Source organism: Bombus huntii, chromosome 14 (assembly GCF_024542735.1).
Source record: "Bombus huntii isolate Logan2020A chromosome 14, iyBomHunt1.1, whole genome shotgun sequence".
NCBI classification, from domain to species: domain Eukaryota; kingdom Metazoa; phylum Arthropoda; class Insecta; order Hymenoptera; family Apidae; genus Bombus; species Bombus huntii.
In genome coordinates, this window is record NC_066251.1 from 923,142 (window position 1) to 941,940 (window position 18,799).

At 36.9% G+C, this 18,799-nt stretch overlaps 4 protein-coding genes and 1 non-coding gene across 11 annotated transcripts; 2 read left to right on the forward strand and 3 right to left on the reverse strand.

Annotated features, from left to right (window-relative positions):
* Positions 1-15: 15 nt before the first annotated feature.
* LOC126873544 (TATA element modulatory factor) lies at positions 16-6,392 on the reverse strand. 2 transcript variants are annotated; one of them, XM_050634535.1, is made up of 11 exons: positions 5,993-6,392; positions 3,510-5,479; positions 3,326-3,427; positions 2,946-3,215; positions 2,527-2,865; positions 2,199-2,411; positions 1,974-2,120; positions 1,487-1,879; positions 1,194-1,431; positions 987-1,110; positions 16-904 (listed from the first exon to the last, which is right to left on the reverse strand). In XM_050634535.1, exons 2-11 carry the CDS (start codon positions 5,465-5,467, stop codon positions 618-620), a joined length of 4,071 nt encoding a protein of 1,356 aa, XP_050490492.1. In that variant the 5' UTR covers positions 5,468-5,479; positions 5,993-6,392; the 3' UTR covers positions 16-617. The 2 variants fall into 2 exon arrangements, with proteins under 2 accessions (XP_050490492.1, XP_050490491.1); XM_050634534.1 differs by having other exon boundaries at positions 3,320-3,427.
* Positions 6,393-6,635: 243 nt separating this feature from the next.
* Positions 6,636-6,728, forward strand: Trnai-uau (transfer RNA isoleucine (anticodon UAU)). The gene is given in 2 exon segments: positions 6,636-6,673; positions 6,693-6,728. It is a non-coding gene; the product is annotated as a tRNA-Ile (tRNA).
* Positions 6,729-7,137: 409 nt separating this feature from the next.
* On the forward strand, positions 7,138-9,868 carry LOC126873566 (uncharacterized). Of its 3 annotated transcripts, none has more exons than XM_050634599.1 (5): positions 7,138-7,286; positions 8,050-8,851; positions 8,923-9,059; positions 9,133-9,262; positions 9,366-9,625. In XM_050634599.1, exons 2-5 carry the CDS (start codon positions 8,585-8,587, stop codon positions 9,597-9,599), a joined length of 768 nt encoding a protein of 255 aa, XP_050490556.1. In that variant the 5' UTR covers positions 7,138-7,286; positions 8,050-8,584; the 3' UTR covers positions 9,600-9,625. The 3 variants fall into 3 exon arrangements, with proteins under 3 accessions (XP_050490556.1, XP_050490557.1, XP_050490555.1); XM_050634600.1 differs by having other exon boundaries at positions 7,195-8,851; positions 9,366-9,432; positions 9,492-9,868; XM_050634598.1 differs by having other exon boundaries at positions 7,198-8,851.
* LOC126873573 (uncharacterized) lies at positions 9,654-10,459 on the reverse strand. Its single transcript, XM_050634619.1, has 2 exons — positions 10,188-10,459; positions 9,654-10,107 (listed from the first exon to the last, which is right to left on the reverse strand). Exons 1-2 carry the CDS (start codon positions 10,374-10,376, stop codon positions 9,715-9,717), a joined length of 582 nt encoding a protein of 193 aa, XP_050490576.1. The 5' UTR covers positions 10,377-10,459; the 3' UTR covers positions 9,654-9,714.
* Positions 10,460-10,662: 203 nt separating this feature from the next.
* Positions 10,663-18,667, reverse strand: LOC126873550 (uncharacterized). 4 transcript variants are annotated; one of them, XM_050634566.1, is made up of 8 exons: positions 18,330-18,667; positions 16,706-17,233; positions 15,617-15,833; positions 15,317-15,487; positions 13,892-15,136; positions 12,292-12,463; positions 11,761-12,118; positions 10,663-11,396 (listed from the first exon to the last, which is right to left on the reverse strand). In XM_050634566.1, exons 3-8 carry the CDS (start codon positions 15,830-15,832, stop codon positions 11,036-11,038), a joined length of 2,523 nt encoding a protein of 840 aa, XP_050490523.1. In that variant the 5' UTR covers position 15,833; positions 16,706-17,233; positions 18,330-18,667; the 3' UTR covers positions 10,663-11,035. The 4 variants fall into 4 exon arrangements, with proteins under 4 accessions (XP_050490523.1, XP_050490525.1, XP_050490522.1 ...); XM_050634568.1 differs by adding an exon at positions 12,799-13,485 and having other exon boundaries at positions 16,706-18,667; XM_050634565.1 differs by having other exon boundaries at positions 16,706-18,667.
* Positions 18,668-18,799: the final 132 nt, after the last annotated feature.

Sequence of the window (18,799 nt, forward strand, 5' to 3'; positions counted from 1 at the left end):
GAATACAACTTTCAATAAAGGAACACAATAAATTTTTTTTTAATAAATTACATCGTAATTCAATTCTATATTACAATATCGAAAACTTTAAAATTATATTACATCTTATATCACGTTGTTTTCCTTAGTCTATCTGTATACAGTGTACATGAATGCATGCACAATGATTAATTCCAACGACTAATCAAAGAATCGACCACGGTGACCATGGCGATACACGTAAAATTTTACATTGCATATATTGGAATTTTACATAGCGTTAGTTTGTAAACTAACATGATTATTAATTATTGGAATTCTAGAGCAATGAATTGTCTGCAAAATTTATCAAAACAAAGGTCTCCAATTTTCCATAAGCATTCCATGTAAAACACGTATAAACAAAATTTCATTTTTTTACTCCGTGGAATTTCAAATCTCTTGAAATAATTTCACATCAGTCTCTTGCTACGTTTTATCTTTTTTAAACGGCTTCAGCAACTTCGTTGCTGTATCATGTATAGTATCGTTGGCAAACTTATCGCCGAATCTATATCATCGTAAATTGTTAATTATGTTATGGTTCTATATCTATAATATTGAATCAACCAATAAACAAATTTTATTTATAAAAAGCTTCAGGCATCTCGCTTCAAAAGCTGATCAATTTGTGTTTTGTACATCTCTTTGACATCTTGTAGGTCCAAACGTAGTTCCTGATTCTCTTCCATTTTTTCACCGTACATTTGTAATAACGCATCATATCTAGTTTGTATTTCTCGTAAACTTTCGTTTAAAACCGCAACATCCATAACCTTAACATTTAATTCTTCGATCTTCAAGGTTAATGTAGATAACTCTGAATTTAACACGTCTCTTTCTATATTACGCCGTGATAACTCCCACTGAAGTTGTTGTATTTCGCCTAAAAATTCAAGCGAATAATTGATACTATCAAGTAGTTAAATCAAATGTACTTTATTATTGATAAATATTTAAACACATACCATCCTTTTGCTTCAATTGAGCTTGTAAATTTTCAAATATAGAAGTACTACTAGAACCCGCTCTGATAGTGTCGAACGTCATTGTATAGCTTTCAGCTTTGTTTTCGGCAGTAGAATTGTACAACTGTAATACGAAGATAAAATTTTTTAATTCGGATTTCGGTAAAAAGAGAGAAACAATAATCACGATGTATGCAAATGCACTACCGGCCAAATACTATCTATGGTATTCGCAGAATCTTGTTCTGTGCTAGGGGTAGGACTAAGTCGTTCGTTGTCTTCAATATTTTGTTGTTGTTCTGACATTGCATGATTTTTCCTTCTTTCTGCGTCTGTAGCTGCTTTTTCTATAGATAATTTATTCTCTAACGCAATAATTTCTCGTTTTAACTCCATTATTTCCGAAGTATGAGATTGATCAAGGCTTTCTATCGTTTGTCGTTGCCTGAAAAAATTATGCCCTTATCGATTTTTCTACAAAGAATGTTGATTTTTCTTACCTCATATTTTGTTCAGCAAGCTTATCCTTTTGTATTACCAACTCATCATACAATTCTTGTAACCGCATTCTTTCGTTTTCTTTCGCAGCAAGCTTAGCTTCTAATTGAGACATTTTAGATTTTAAATTAACATTCTCTTCCTTAAGATAACGATCTGTTTCGAATAAATTTTCTATTTTTGTTTGCAACTCGATATTTTTGTCTGACAATGTTTTCTCTTGTTTCATAAAACTATTAGTTTTGTGTAACAAATTTGCTTGGAGCTGTTCCAGTTGTCTCAGTAAAGGTTTTGTGGCCGTTGATACAGATTCTGAAAGTTCCTCACTTCTAGCTTCAGCAGCTTCTAAGCGCTTTAGTAATTCGCTATTTTCGTGTTTCAAAAATTCTTCCTTTCTATATAGAATATAAGAGACAAAAAAATAAACGCATTAAGAACTATTCGATTCTAATAGCAGCTAGGAAATTATATCTTTTGTAGAATATTTACTTGACATGCATTTCCTCAGATTCCCTTAATTTGATTTTCAATTCTTCTACTTGCACAAGTAATTGACATGATTCTCCAGCATTAGTCGTTGCTTCCTTTAACTCTGATTCTGTCGCAGTCAAAATTTTCTTCGTTTCAGATAGCTCCCTAAAAATTAACAATATGTCAATTATGCGCAGTTATAAATTGTACATAAACATTAAAAATGCTTTTATATATACTAACGTTTTTGTAGTATCTAAATTCTTTTTATATGTTTCTGCATTTTGTGTCGCATTTTCTAATTGCTTTTGTAACGTTGCTACTTCTTTTTCCAATGTTTTTGTTCGTGCTGTTAACGAGTAAACAGCATCTATCTGAGATAATTCAACTTCCTCTTTTGCACGCAATGATCTTTTTAAACGTTCTAATTCTGAGGTTTGTTCTTCTATTTGCTCTCTGTAAATGTTTCATATTGTGTTACCTTTTAATTACATTTATCATTTGTTTCCGCTTGTTCTTTTATTTTTATAATGTAAAAGAACAAAGGGAATAACGAATATTACTTACGTACTTTTGACTTTTTATTAAGGCATCATTTTCTTTTTCTTTAACTCGCAATTTCTTGATAATGTTACTGTGTTGAAGCTGCTGTTTACTTAATTTTTCACCTTCATCTCGAAGTTCCTTAATAATTTCATCTTTCTCGGCATTCAGAGTAGACAGTTCTTGAGACGATAGACGCGTAGCTGCTTCTACTTTTAACTGTTCTAAATTCTTTCTTAGTGAATCTCGTTCTCGTATTGCTTGCTGAAATTTTCTTTCTAAGGCAGATAATCGTTGTGTATATTCGTCAGTGATTTGATTTATGCTTTGGCTCTGTTCTGCGTGTTTTTCAAAGTTATCAAGTTGCCTATGTAAAATATAAAGCGCCACAGACATTAAACGGACATTATACGTTGTTTAATTATCACGTACTTCTTGAAAACTTACTTCTTTAAATTATTATTTTGTTCGTGTAATTCCATATTCATTCTACTAACATCGATGAGCTTCGATTCCCTAGCTTCTAATATTTCCGTCATCTCTTGTATACGTTTCAATAATTTTTCTATCTCAACGTTCGTTTCATCAGATCCTACGCTGATTTCGCTCAATTCCCTCGAATGTCCTTTAGTTTTTAATGTTCTCATTAAAAGATCACAACCTCTTGTTGATTGCAATTTCTGTCGCGATTGTGTCGAACTCGAATCACCATTTGGACTTTTTTTAACAAAAAATTTTGCTATTATACTCGGGAGAAAATTTCTTATAGCCATAAAATACATGAAGTTAAATTACTCATAATTACTATCTTACAGTCATACCTGTACCTGGATATAACTTCGATATCGCTAGAAGTAGTGGTTTCTAATTCATCACCACTAGTGTGACCACTGGTTTGATCTGAACCAATTTTAATTAGATCGGACCGACTGTAATAAATGGAATCAAATTTATATCCTTTAAGTAATTAAGTATAGTATTAGTACTACGAGTTCTTTCCGGACATAATACCTTTCTGATGAAATAGGTGAATTTTCTCGAGGCATTTCCGTGCCTTGTACTTCTGTTTCGATTTCACCTGCTTTTTCGATCATCGCATCTTCTAACATTGTCTTTACGTAAGAACTAGAGTTTAAAGGTGCTTGTAAAATTCTTTCTTCTGATTTATACTGTGGATTTTCTTCTGAACTCCCTATCAAGGTTCCTTCACAACTTGAGTCTGTTGAAATCAAATGCTGATCTGAAATTTCTGCCATTTCTGATTTAAACGGATGAATAATTTCGCTGGTAGAATAACATTCTGTTTCTGCAGGTTCTATAGTTGAATTCATTAACCGATCGAAACTTTTTCGATCGGGTTTGGATATTTGACCTGCTCCATCAAAATATTCTGGCTTACGAATCGGTTGCGTTGTAATTGCTTCAATCGGCAAATGTAAATTATGCTTTTCGGTTACAGAATCTAGATTCAAATTTAGTCTTGTATCTGTGTTAGCTTTTTTCAATGTTAACTTATCATCTGAATTCGAATCCTGCATTTTTTCACTTACTGAAATACTACTAGAAGTTTCCATTTCATTATTCGTTTGATCTTTCTGCTGATGCATTTCTAGCATTGTTACAATTGTACTTTCTGATGCAGAAGTATAAGAATCCTCTGCCAAATTTGTTTCATCTCTCTCATCATCAGTGTAAGGTATTACTTCTATGCTTTCTGGTGAAGCTTTTATTGAATGGTTACTGGATACACTTTTGTATAAATGTGATCCAAGACCTTGATATATATCTGTTGATGGTGTGCTATCCATACTGCTCATACATAAATTTTCGTGTGACGTTCTGATTTTCTCCATCGGAGGTTCATACGGAGAGATATCAGAAGGTGATGGATTTATTTCATTTTCTTTATTCATAATCTGTGGGACATTGATATCATCCCAGCAAGGGGTCACTGTATCATCCCTATCTAAAATAGACGACGAATCAGAGTGTCTTTGCTCCATGGGAGATAAATAAGGGCTAGTATCACTTTTCCAATCTTCTAATACTTCCACTCCAGAACTTGGAGATGTAACCATACTGTCTGGTAATACTTCTATCGACTCTGAATTAACTTTGGTACCCTTTGCAGATGGGCTACCATCCAATTCGGGAGTTGTAGTACAATCAGTATTAGATCGAGAACCCAGAATTTCGATGCTCTCTGAACTCTTTTTATCATTTTCTGGAGATACAAAAGATAATTTATTTGATGTAGAGACAGGTGAATCTAAATCATGCTCACAAGTTTCTTTTTTTTCACATTCTAACTTTTCATCTTCCTCCTTAACATCAGTATCTTTCTTTTCCTCTGAAGAATATTCAATTATTTTAGGACAATCATTAATCCTGTCATCTTTGTCAAAAGTTGTACTTGTATCGATTATTTCAGTTGGAGGAAGTTGCTTTAATTCATTGAAATCAGATGTATTCGAAACATCTTGGCTAGGAACATTTTCGATCTGATCATTAGTATTCTTTTCTTTATAATTTTTTGCTTGTTTACACTTTTTCTTGGGACTCGATGGTTTACTTTTATAATCTTCTGAGAATGATGACGAAGATACAAGCTTTTTGATACTTTCAGTGGGTGTACTTTGCAAAGACTTAGAATGGATAATAGCTTTAGCATTTTGTTCTGGTTCATTAAATTTAGGTGATTCAAAAAATGATCCAGTAAAACTGCCCCATATACTGCTTGTGGCTTCTTGTTTAGGTGCTTTAGGTTTATCATGATGTGGTTGTACATTATGATGAACATCACTCTTTATCCCCCATGATGCAAAAAAATCTGTAGTATCTTCTGTGTGGCTTTCCAACGATTTCTGATCCTCATCTTTAATATCTAATGCTTTATCAATTGTCTTTTGAGCTTCTTTTAGTGCGGACTTAGCCAAATTGGCAAATCCAGTGGCATCAAACCAGCTCATTCTTTATTATATCTAAAAAAAAATATAATCATAATGGATACGAGTAAAAATGATTCGTGTTAGAACAAAATATTTTTGCTAAACATCGATTGTACTATATAAAAGTGCATGAAAAATTAACTTTATTAAAAAGAAAACAGAGCAATATTTAGAGGTTAGGGTGTGTACGATGATGTTTATGAATTACATTTAACATTATTCATATATTATGCATACATAGACTTAAAAATCACCGCACAGTGAATTAAGAAAAAATTAGAGAAAAGACGATTCAAAGATAATAATTGAACCAAAATATGATGGGAAGTTACTGTTTGCATTTTCGTAATGAAAATTTATAATAAAAAAGCAAAGGACTCTGTTTTTAAAAATGTCTTGCATTTGTTTTTTTAAGATTATATTAAAATTATTAGGGCCAATGTATCAATGTCATTTGCATAAACAAAATATATATTGAATCCTTAATGACAATAGCAATGCGATGATTAAGGGTGAAAAATGCTGTTTACATGTAGTTTTACTTACTTGCATATCGCTTTAGAAGTATTTTGCAATATATAAAATTGGTGAATCATCAAAATGTAAAAAATTAACTGTAAAATGTTCTTGAACTGTTGTTACTGTATACCCGTACTAACTGTTATATTGGAACAAAAATACCTATGTGCGCATGGTAACATGTTATGTAAATGTTTTGCACATAGTTTACAATTGACTTTGTCAAAATTTATGTACAGATGAAAAAAGCAGAAAACATACACGTAATTCATTCGATATACTTATGGACAACAGTACACTTGTATTCCACTTCTTTTGTGATATATGATTTTAATCTTTTTATAATGACCAAAATATTCGATGCTTTTTTCGAATTTTTAATAATGTATTAACTTATTTGACGCGTCAACGAAGTGCTCGCTACGAGCTGTATTACCTTAACACATGTACACGTATGCATAAACATATATATAGTTTATCAATGGTTTCAATCATAGAAAATTCTTATTTTTACAGGACCAGCATGTTCTATTATTAATGCTTTTTCTTACAATATCATAAATAGCAGATCATGGTTAAGTAAACGCGATGCTTTACAATATAATATTGTTTTTTTTAATCCAATAATAAGAGCACTGAAAATTGTTCCTGGAGAGAAATATTTTCAATCGCTCCAGTGGCGCAATTGGTTAGCGCACGGTACTTATAAGACAGTAAATCGTGAGCAATGCCGGGGTTGTGAGTTCGAGCCTCACCTGGAGCAGTTTTTTTTTATTTTTAAATTATCCTTTCATTTATAAATTCATTGCGCATCGTCGATTATTACGATTGTTACGAACATGTTTTCGACAAAATTAAATACATAAGCGTAAGTTTACGAGTAAGTACATCGTATTATAAAGAAAATAAAATTAAAGAGAGTAGATTATTTACAAGTTTTACTTACATTTATTAGTGTGATTTTATTTTATGAAAATCGAGTTGGCAAGTACCACGCGTCTAATTCTGAACAAAGTTTCAAGCCAAATATAAATAATGCGGTGGATGCTAATATGCTTCTAACAAACGAATCGTTTTTTAAAGCATGAACGACACAGGAAAGGGAACAAGTACAGACGTCTTCGAAGTAACCCGAACCCTTATTCAACAAATAATAATCTGCGGCGCTTTGCCTTTCTTCGAGTTTACGTCTTATACTTTCTATAGAAATAATTATTAATTGCTTTAACATTTAACATTGATAAGGACAGTGGATAACAAAATATACTTGCTTCGCGATATACGCCGAGGGCAATGGGGATCGCATTCATCTGGAAATATCGTAAGTTCTTTCTCATCGATAGGATCGTGCCTCAACGGTTCTCCATTCGGTGTTTTAATTTTTTCACGTTCTAATTTTTCAAGTTCTAATTTTTCACGTTCTAATTTTTCAAGTTCTAGTTTTTTACGTTCTAATTTTTCAAGTTCTAGCTTTTCACGTTCTAATTTTTCATGTTCTAGTTTTTCGCGTTCTGCTATTTCACGTTCTGGTCGTTCACGCTCTAGCCTTCCGCGTTCCGAAAGTCTGGCTGCTGAATCTTCTCTTTCTATGTCTTTAATAGGTTCTTTTACAATCACCTTATCCTCTCCTATGTTACGTAATGATCATATCATTCAAATGTGTGTGTTTGCATTTAATTAATACTTTCCTGAAATGTTTTTAATCTAATACATCTTACAACTAAAGATCATAAGTAAGAAACACGATAAGTCACATTTCTCGTCTTTCACAGAATATCATTTTTAAGATTCGATATATTGTCGATCAATTCTATATAAGAATTACATTTCCATTTAATTTTGGGACCCTAGTATAAGGAATTAAATTAATATTATTCGTTTCTTCTAAAGCGTTGTGAATGTATGATCTTTGTATTCTTAAAATAATCCATTAGGTTATTTCCTTTCTCAATTATTCCGTATTAAAATAGCTTTTTCTTAGTTACCAAGTGACATAAAAGTTAGAAAATTAATAAGAATGGACTTATCATACTCGTACTGCGTGGTCTTCAATTATGTACCTTTAACAGACCACTGCGTTTCAGATTTTCTTTGGACTTTTGCGATCGAAACTTTCGAAACATCCTCTTTTGTGATGCCTGTTACTATATCTATGACCTTTCCATCTACCTCTCTCTTATAAAGACGACCTACATCACGAGCGTCTTCAAATTCAACGTCTTCTTCCAAATCTGCATCCTTTGAAGGAAAATATTTCTTCGAAAGCCATGGGGCTTCGGTGACTGAAAGCTTCGTCAATTATTTTGGAGCAGTAAGATAAGCAAAAATGTTTTAAACAAAGGGTAACATATATGAATTATACTTGTTTTTTTCAATGTAGCCTTCACCAGGGGACACTGTATCCCGCATGTGGGCATTTAGATTAATTTAAAAAATGGTTTTAAAGACTATAGCAGATAGCCAAAATTTCCATAATCGGACTTTCGATCGAGAAATCGATCTTCTGACAGTTTGCTACCGCGTCATTAATGTTTAACAAATGATTTTCGTGTATTCAATTATCCTATAGCTTCTTTTCTGGTTTGCAACATTCAATGGCCGAACAGGATAGTATCTTTAATGAAAATGTGTTCGACGTCGCCGAAAGGAAATTGCATTGGTGAAGTGAATAGAATATTGGAAGCATCAAGTTTGGTTACTTGCGCGATATCAAGTAATTCGAGTTGTTGTGATAAAGATGTCAAGATAGAGGAGGAAGTAAAAAGTATCATCCAAGAAGAGGGTGATCTATTGCCTTCGAATTATCTCGATAAAAATATTTTTGGCTTGTTAATACCTGCATTGGAAGAAACACTTATCGAAGCATCTGAACAGAACGTTCTTTGGGTATTGATTTAATGTTGAAATTTAAACAGTTCTTATGACTACGCCTACAAGAAATCGATAAATTATCACAGGTCCAGAAATGTCGTTTTAACGGTCTCGATTATATCGCGGAATTTTTATGGAATCGGAATCCACGACGTCCGAAAATATATACACCGCCTTTAAATGTATTTGATATACCGCTATTTAAAGAATATTTACGTTCACAGTAAGCGGAAGAAATTGACATTTATGTGGAAAAATTGATAATTTTATGTATTTTTCATTAATTTTATCTGTAGTCCTAGACCTTATTATCCAAAATCGTGGTTATGGTCTGAGGATGAAGCGGCGTTGCACATACAAAAATATGTTCGCGGTTGGCTTGTGAGAAAACGTGCGAATGTTCAGGAAATGAGGAAATTTTGGAAGGTTGATAATTAAAACAGGAAGGTGGTTCTTCCTGTGTTGTTCTCCATTATTCATTCTAATACTATATTACAATTATATTGATTATTCTATATATTATTTGTAGGATATTGCGGTCAAAAGTCTCTTTGGCAAGGGAGAGATTTATTCTGTACAGTTTCAAAGACTTTTAGGTATGTTTTGTTACAGATTTGCAGTGATAATGATATTAATTGATTTAATTTGCTTGCAGATAACAAACAAAACGATACAAAGCATGAAACAATCAATGAAGATTTTATTCGTTGTGAAAAATACCGGTCTACGATTGCACATACATATAATCCAATGCGAATATTAAATGAAAAAACACGCACGTTTTAAAGATCATATGGATCATATGGAGAAATTCCAATTAAAAAGTGCTTAATCTTTATTATTAAATTATAAGATACAATGCACATATTGAATCATATTCACGATGCATCCTCCTGCTTAATATTGTTGTATAAACTAGGACTTACTGGGTTTCCTAATCCCATTTTTATTTCAACCGTAGGAGTTTCATTTTCTTCGGCAACTCTATAACTTTTAATGCCTAAAGTACTATATACAATTTTTAGTTTTAAATCAGGAGTATCTTTTCCTTGTTTCTCCGTTAATATCTTTTTCAAAAGAGGTGGAAAGTCGGTTGTTCGCGGCATGAGTCTTAGCTGCTGTACTTTAGTTTCGTTTGTATATTTTGCCTCTTGATCCTTGGGAATCAACACATAATCTGGTTTATAGGTTGCTCCATCCATCTGTACTAGCGTAGGAGATTTTTGACCTCTGAAAACTTTTTCCACCAATACCATCACTTTCCGTGGGTCCTAAACGATGCGAGTCTACTTTCAATAATCTGTCTATATCGTTACATTGACAAACATAATAATAATAAAAAAAAATGTACATGTATATGTTTTGAAGTATCTGGTAAGCCAACAACTTTCAATATCCTCATGTAAGATACTTCAGGATATTTTTGTTGAGCACTTCGTATTACGATTCTACCTACGCCATGGTTCTTCAAATTTCCTAATATTTCCCATAGTGGTTTGCCCTTAAAGGTATGTGTCCGACCAATATATTTTATCACCATGATTGTTTTGACTAATTTCTCCTTCACAGAGATGAGGTTAGGTTTCTGTCTCTGTGCTCCATCGGTCAATGTTACACCACGTAGCGGTAAGTTTAGGAATTATATTCAATTTTATTACCGAAGTTGATGAAATCAATACATGTAAAGAGATTTGTTTTCGTAATTTTTCTTGAATTTTTCAGTGCAGTACGACGTATTATTACAATTTATTTTAAATGTTTGCTTGTTTAATGGAATGAGTCGTAGGAATGTGAAGTAGTATGGAGTAGTATGATAAAGCGTTAAATATGATTACATAGTATTTATTAGAGTTGCGTAACAAAGAAATTGCAAATAAAATGCAGTACTAAACGATCCGAATGTACTTCGAATCACGTTCAACGAAATGAATGAATATTATTACATCTGACGCAAGATTATTAATCAATACAAAAGAATAATTAGAATTAATTTACTTAACGATCTACACATTCTTATAATACATTATAAATATTATATATCGTAAAATCCTCGAATCTCTGTGTTATAATCGATGAACAACGATGTCGTATTATTATTGGGACCTAGAGCGTAAATGAAAATGAAATAAAACGAAAATCGAATTAAGCAATATAAATAATCATAGCGTCGAGGTAGCGAATGATTTCTATCGTGATGCGTTAATAACGATTGATAATTTGTTGAATCCAATCGAGATAATAGGAAACCCGCGCATATACTCCAGGAACGCCAGGTTGTCCACAGCCAATTCCCCACGACACGATCCCTGCCAATTGCCAACGACCATTCCGTTCGCAAACCATTGGTCCACCACCATCACCTTTGCAAGCATCTTTTCCTTCTTCTCCACCAGCGCAAATAAATCCAGAATGCAAGTTAAAACTTGGACCTAATCTGGTTCGTCGCATTTGCTGTTCGCAGACCGGGTTGCTCACCACAGGCACGTCGACTTCTTTCAAGATATTTTGGTATTTTCCGAAATCGCCAAAAGCGTCTTTGCCCCAACCGGTTGTCCAGCATCTGTTTCGTGACGATAATTTAGTGAAAAGAAATCGTAGAGATGCATTTGAGAAAGGGAGAAATTATAATACAGTGGCCGGTTGTAAATAGAGATATTTCTGAATTTGTAAATTCAACTAATTGTACTAATTGTCGAAGGTTTTGTACCTATCTTTCTTTATAGTATAAAATAAGATACGTTTCTTGTACTCCGAAGCATCACGAGCGTAGAACAGATTTTCAATTTTTATTTCGGAATTACAGCTAGCGTTTGATTAAATGAACTCCCAAATATCCGCGATCTTGATAATTACTAACCGAATGAAGTTGAATTTTTACTTATTTTATACCTAATTAATAAATTATCGCTAGCTAAGGCACCTACCTGCTTCTGGTGAAATCGTCACGTTTGTCCGGCAAACAAGCAGGACTAATGTGTGGATTCTTCTGAAAATCTACATCGTGATCGATCCTTAGTATCGCGATGTCATTGTAAAGAGTACCAGCATAGAATTCGGGATGTACGTGGACATTGGCAACATCACGTTCTATGTAAGGATAGAATTCAACGTCGTGGTTTACGTCCCATTCTCCTAGTCGAACGCGAAGATCTCGTGCTGCATAGGTTTTTACGCAATGCGCTGCTGTGAGAATGTGTCGAGGAGAAACGAGAGTACCACCACATACGTACACGCTTTCCGTTGGATCTTTTTTGAGTATTGCCACTTGCCAAGGATATTCACCTATCGAAACGGATTAAATCCCATTATTGGTTTCGCGCGACAAACGAAGAAACGTGGAGTCAAACAGCGTAAAAATCGACAAATCGACAGAAACGGAGTTAGCATGCTTTTTTCATGCCATTCTCGAATGTGGAAGGATCGAAAGAGCAACGAAATGGACGTTAGTTTCTCACCGAATTCAGAGTCACCATCGACGTAAGAGGGTGTCTTGATTCTTCCATTTATTCCCTGAGTATATCTGACTCCACATTGACCTGGTCGTGGCTTCCTCGACGGTTGTCTTTGTGAACAACAAACGTAGCCAGGGCCGCAAGCTCGAGAGGAACCGATGTTTAGATATTGTCTCTGTCGAGAAATCATGATTTTCGTTTGAAAATATCCGATCTCCGCCACACCAATTGAGAGTCAACCCATTGGTATACTAACTTTTTCTCCATCAAAGTTACTATTTTTCGACGATCTTTCCTTAAGTCTACGGTACTCACTTAGGTTTTCGTTCATTGTGAAATGCCGAACATTAGAAAGAACGACGATTAACAATCAACGTGCATTGTGCGTGTAATGGGTTACTCACAATTCAATTTTACTTATTAAGGTGGCAATTGTACGTACACAGTACGCACAGTTCTTTCTCCATCGTTATTAGCATTCGACTGCGATCAGTACACGCCGATACTTACCTCCGTTATATCTTCTGGTAATTGGAAATCGTGCGTTGATTCTACGTCACGCTTTCTTCTGTTCGGAAACGAAACTTTCCCAGCGGTTCTTTCTTTCGGAACCGTTCGTCCATTCGCATCAACAGCGTCCGTTTTACCATTGCTACGCGCGTTACTACGATAATAGTCGTCGTAATCATAATCGTAATCGTCATCGCCGTCTCGATAGTAATCGGAATATTCGTGGCTATAGTGAGGTTCATGGTGACCCGCGTAATGATGGGGAGGATAGTGAGGTTTTACGTAATACGGTTTCTCGTGAAGCTCGATAGGCTTGGAAGGATAGTAATGCGGCGCATAGTTGGGCCCGTAATTTTCGAACAGCGTTTGCTTCTTGTGAGTGAGCAGATGACCGAGTTTCTGCACGATATTTCGATTAGGCGTTACGTGAAAATTTACAAACGGTTTTACCACTTTCTCGCCGTACTCGTCTTTGGTGAATTGTACAGCTAGCAGAGGATTCACGGAAACCAGGCCTAAATTTATGCCTTGATCGGCGGAACCGTACCCTGCGTACGGATTTACCAGGACATTACCACCGTAAGGATTAATCGGGTACGGGCCACCGGTTTGCGGCAGACCGAAACTGATCCCCCAGGTCGGCTTGAGGTTTAATTTCGAAGAGTCCAGATCGCTAGCATCGAGTCTCTGCAACCAGAGAGTCGAACAGACTGTATGCGAATAGAGACCGAGTTTCCGTATTTTCATATTTCTAATATTTTTGATAGTTGATTTCGTTCGAAATTGCGACGATCAAAACTCGGGATCTGTTCTATTCGAAACGAAACGAAACGACGACGACAATACGTACGATTATAACGCGACTATTTCTATGACACTGTTTTTCATAACTATAAATCCACCTTCAAATTTTCAAGATAACACTCGACAAGATCTGATTAGTATCTGAATCGTTAACGCGCTTATAGACACTAAGACTCATTAATTTGATAAAAACCGAAATTGTTTATAAATTTTAGGTGGTTTTTATGGCCTATGAGTTGCAGTGTACTTACGATCTAGAGAAAATAACGAGATTCGAGAACACCCTTACCCCTTCTCCGCTCGACTTCTTTCTGCCTTCGATGCTTTCGTCACTAGGTGCCTCCCTCTTGTTCCTTACGTTCTCCTGCGCCTGCTTTGGTTGTTCCTCTTCGGCAGAAATTTGATGGAAAGCGTTCGAATCGACTTCACCATTCTTCGCTATTTGCACGATCGCAGATGTTTCGTTCGCGTTCTTTTCTGCCGTTGCTGTTGCCTCAGCTTCGATATTCTTGTTCAAATTACGGGGATCAATGGGTAGGAACAAGTCGTCCTTACGTCCTGCGTGCTCGCTCGGACATTGGTCGTACGGAACACAAACGCAGTCTCCAGAATATCCCGCGGAGAAGTCATTTCTAAAGTCATTACCGTTACTATTTCCATAATTGAAGCTGTTAGTTGATCCAGCAGCGATATAATCGTTAGAGGAGGAATGAACGGCGTTGGAAGAAACGTAATTGGTCGCAGTGAAGTATTTGCCAGGCTTGTAGCCTTCTGCTTTGCCGTAGGTGAAGTCTCGCGTTGGTTTTTCATAGATGGGATACTTGTCCGCGTAGCTGCTCGCCGACGAAGAACCGAATACATTTGCATCGTTGCTCGATCCTTTCACTTTGAATGCCTTTTTATAGTCGTCCAGATCTTGGAAACTACCACCAAGAACTCCAGAGTTAGGAATATCGTAAGTTGTTCCTATATTTCCATAACTGGACCCGTAACTGAGAGATGCGGCACCTTGGCTAATCGGATTCGCGCCAAATGTCGGTCCACCAGCTATTGTTGCGCCAGCGGCGCCATCAGAGTGGTGGTAATGATGGTGGACGTGTTGTTGAACCGCGTCAGAACCGATAGATGGTCTCAACGCTATTTGTTTCTTGTCGATGAACTGACCGTTGCTCTCGAAGTCGAAACCTTCGTTCAGTGATCCTGCTTCGTAGACCGGTTTCGAGGAGAATGACGAAAGGCCGGGTTTTTTGAACGCAGGATAAGAACCAATTAGACTGGGCGAAGGCCCGAATGATGGGGGATGTGGAGCCCCGCCGACTCCGTAGATCACTTCCGGTGGCGGTCCAGAGGAAACGAAACTGGACGACGGCGGTGGTCCTGGTCTCGTTACTGGACTGTATGGTCGTTTTACTGGAATGGCTGGTAGAGGTCTTCCAACGGGTTTGATGGTCACGGGTTGGGCGTAGATTATATCTTGAGGATATATTCCGCGATGAGGGGAATAATACGGGCGACGTCCCTCGACGTTTTCACACTGCGAGATATTAGAATTTTACTTATCCATCCTGTACTTTTTATCGAAGAGAACGTCTCGTGAAGGAAAATAGATCGCAAGTGACTTTCTTTTCGCGATTTTTGTATTTCTTTTTTGCTTTAGATATACGCGATAAAGTAACTAAAAGATATTGAATCGATCGTTCTACTTTGCACTCACGTTCATTAAGCCGAGCGAACACAACTTGTCCCTGATGTACGTTCGAGCGATCGTCTCATTTCCCAATTGAAGGGCGTTCTTCACCTCTGGGTCTGCGTACAGTTGATCGAAACCTTCGATATTGCGACCCTGTCGATTAGAGACAAGAATTTCATCGACCACCGATTCCACCTGTGATAGAAATAATTGGTTCGTTACTTGAAACAATTAAGAAACTCTGGCTGTATTAACAAAATTTTAAATTAACAAAATTTCGCTGCAAGTAAGATTCGTTACGATGGTGTTAATTTTGCTATTTACCGATCGCTGCTCGGTAGGTGGATCGATGATTTCTATATTTCCGTTTGCATTTAAGATAGCTCTTTTATCTTGAGTCTGTCTTGTGCCTTGATCCTTGGATTCACTGGTCGATATCGCGTCTTCCGTTTGCCATGACCATTCAGGGTTGTTCACTGGTACTTGCGTTGCAAAAGCATGCACCACTATCCCGAGTAACCAAACGAACCGCAGCATCATTCTGAGGGAGGAAATCGATGGAAAATCACTATCGATTCACGTTCAAGCGCAATTGCGGAGAGTGTTTGAATCGAAGAATCGCTTCGCGTCGAAAGTGTACTTTGTCTATTCCTAATTTGTTTCAGTTTGTGAGAAGAATCGTTTCTTTTTATTATTACTTATTAATAATAAAACTATCATCAACACTGTAAGCTTTATTTCTTTAAGTCTGCCAAAAAAAATTGTTCTTCGATGATTACACACTTTTTGAGCTGATTCTGTAAGAAAGATCTGATGTGCCAAAACTTGAGAGCAATTTTGTCGCTGGTAACGCAAAACGCGAAAGGGTTAATTTAATATCGATCGATGTTAAAGTCGCGTCTAGACACTTACCTCGAGTTTCTAGGAAAAAGTATTCGGGCTTGTTGATCGCGATAATTAGACGGCGATTCAAATAGAAGAAAGTGCCACGGAAAGAGCGAGATGCCGGTGAGTCGTACGAAGGACTCAAACAATAGTGACGGTCGACCGACAAACCGACCAACGAAAGCGAGAGGATGTTGGGAGAAAGTCGCTAAACTGGTCTTTGCGCGATACTCTTATACATCTATATTAGCATGTGTCTTTCAAGTGGGCGCTCTTTCGAAAATTTCGACCGCGGTGAAAGTTGTTACGTAATACTTGCTCGATGTAAACAATTTGCTTCTCGTCCGTCGAATATCGAATAGAATGTCGAAAAAATTGATCGAGAAGTCGAGAGTATCATTAAGTTGGATGAAAGTGCATTGAATTTTATAGAACTCGGGTATAAGAGAAAATGAAAGAAATAGAGAAAGTGGAGGCTATAAAAATTTGAAGAAACAAGAAAAGAAGAAACCGGTTTAAACTTCTTACCTTAGACGTTATCGTGTTTGTTGCGATTTAAACTTATTGTCACTAATCGAAGATCTTTGTAACCGGTAGTCCGACAGGGAATGTCTGCGATGCGTCGAGTTTTGCTCTCTAACCAAACGCTTTCTCCATGAACGAGGTTACTCTGCGCGTTCACCGATGCCATTCGTATCTTATATAGACGTCCCTTTCGGAGATGCTGAGACCCAAGTAAAAGAAGTTACGGTGGGGTATGCTTGTGACTCATAGCAGCCGGACATCCGTTTCGGATAGGTTCCTCGAATTATATCGTACTCTTGCAGCCAACGCTCGAACGAAATTCGCGCCACACGGTACGACGGTAGTCATAGAACGTTTGTTCTCTTACTGTTCAATTTCCTAGTTATAATTACGTTCTAAATGGATCTTCTATTAAAGGAAATATCGATGAATAGAAATCGGAATCGCGTATTCCGTGATATTCCCTGCTTGTAATTTTTTTGATATTATACGGGCATGATCCTGTGGGAATGACGTCGATATATCTGGAATCTGCGTCGATGAGAATTGAATCGATAATGAAGGAAAAGAATAACGATAGAATGCGTAGATGCAAATTTATCGATCGATCGGGGTCGAGACACGGATGACGCGAGGTAGGCAGCATAGTTGCGTACAAATCTACGCAAGCACATTGAGTAACTTGGGATTTTCGTTAATAGACTTGCGTAACGTTGACCACCGCGCCTTCTCCTTTAAAAACAAACCGACCTTACAGCTAAGCATCGTTCTATTCGGTTAATTATCCAGATATAGCAAACAATTGTACGTTTTTTGATGCTTGAAAAACGAATTAAACCGTGATTTTAGTGATTTTAGTGACTTTAGTTAATCGTCGAAGGAAGACGATAAATGATTGCGCTCACACCGTTACGACGTCGAATGGTCCTACTATCAAATGACAGAATTTGATTCGAGTTTTAGTTTATAAACCCAACGCGTATTACGATTTGGTGAAAAAGCACGGAATACGTTGCGGTTATAAGAAAGTCGATGGTTTCTCTCCTATTCCGCGACGATGGGAAAGTAAACGAACCATTGGTCCAGCTGCACAGCGTTCCACGTTTTGATGCTTCGACTTTTTAATACGTCTGTGATGCTAAAATTTTTCAAGCCCATAGTTACGTTCGTACGCCTCCACAACGACCATTTTCGTAGCAGGTTGTTCCATATCGCTCTTTCGAGATCCGGGAGAAAGCGTTCCTTGCTTTACCCAAGTCCCGTCATCGATTTGACAAATGTCGAAAAAGATTGCTCGCCATTGTTTCGTTAGAATTTTCCTCTTTTCAACGATAGGTAAAGTCAAAGCCAGATTCGTTTGCGAGCAACGGTGAAATGTCGAGCACGGATACGGCACTGTGCAGCATCGAGCTGTGTTCGGTTACGCAATCCGGATTTTCCACCCTCTGTCGTAACCCTCTGGGTTTTACGCGTGCCGTCGGCTGCAGTGAAATCGCCGTTGAATTATGTTCTCTGCGAAAGTTTCTGGGAAAACCAACGAATCGAGGGAACGTTTTCAATTATCGTAACTTATTTACACCGAGAGCAACCGGTAATAAGCGAGTAAAGATTACGAATTATGGATTACGCATGACGGTCAGAGCGTATTGTCATTCCTTGTGCATCGTCTTCGTGTCGCGATGGAAAGAGTTTCGTTGACGCAGTGAAAGCGGCTTCTATTTTCACTTTCGATTTCGATTCACGTTTAAGGAAGCGAAAAGGAAGGGTACAGATACTCGGACAAAGTTTCGATTTTATGAACTGATGTATATTTGAAACGAATTAACGTTACGTGATTCGAGCGAATTTATCGATGCACGATACATGGAGAGGAGATGACTGGTGAGAAGGGAAGCCGTTTTCTGCATGTTGGTACGTTAGGGGATGCGTTACCGCCTGAATCCCAGAACGAACGATGATTCACGATTCACGACGTCAGTAGATAATGCGATATCCGTGCTGTTCGATCGAGTAAGTGGATGGTGCTGCTGCTAGTTCGAGTGGCGCCAGCGCTGGCAACGCGTAAGCGTACGCGGACACCTGGAAAGAAATCAAAGT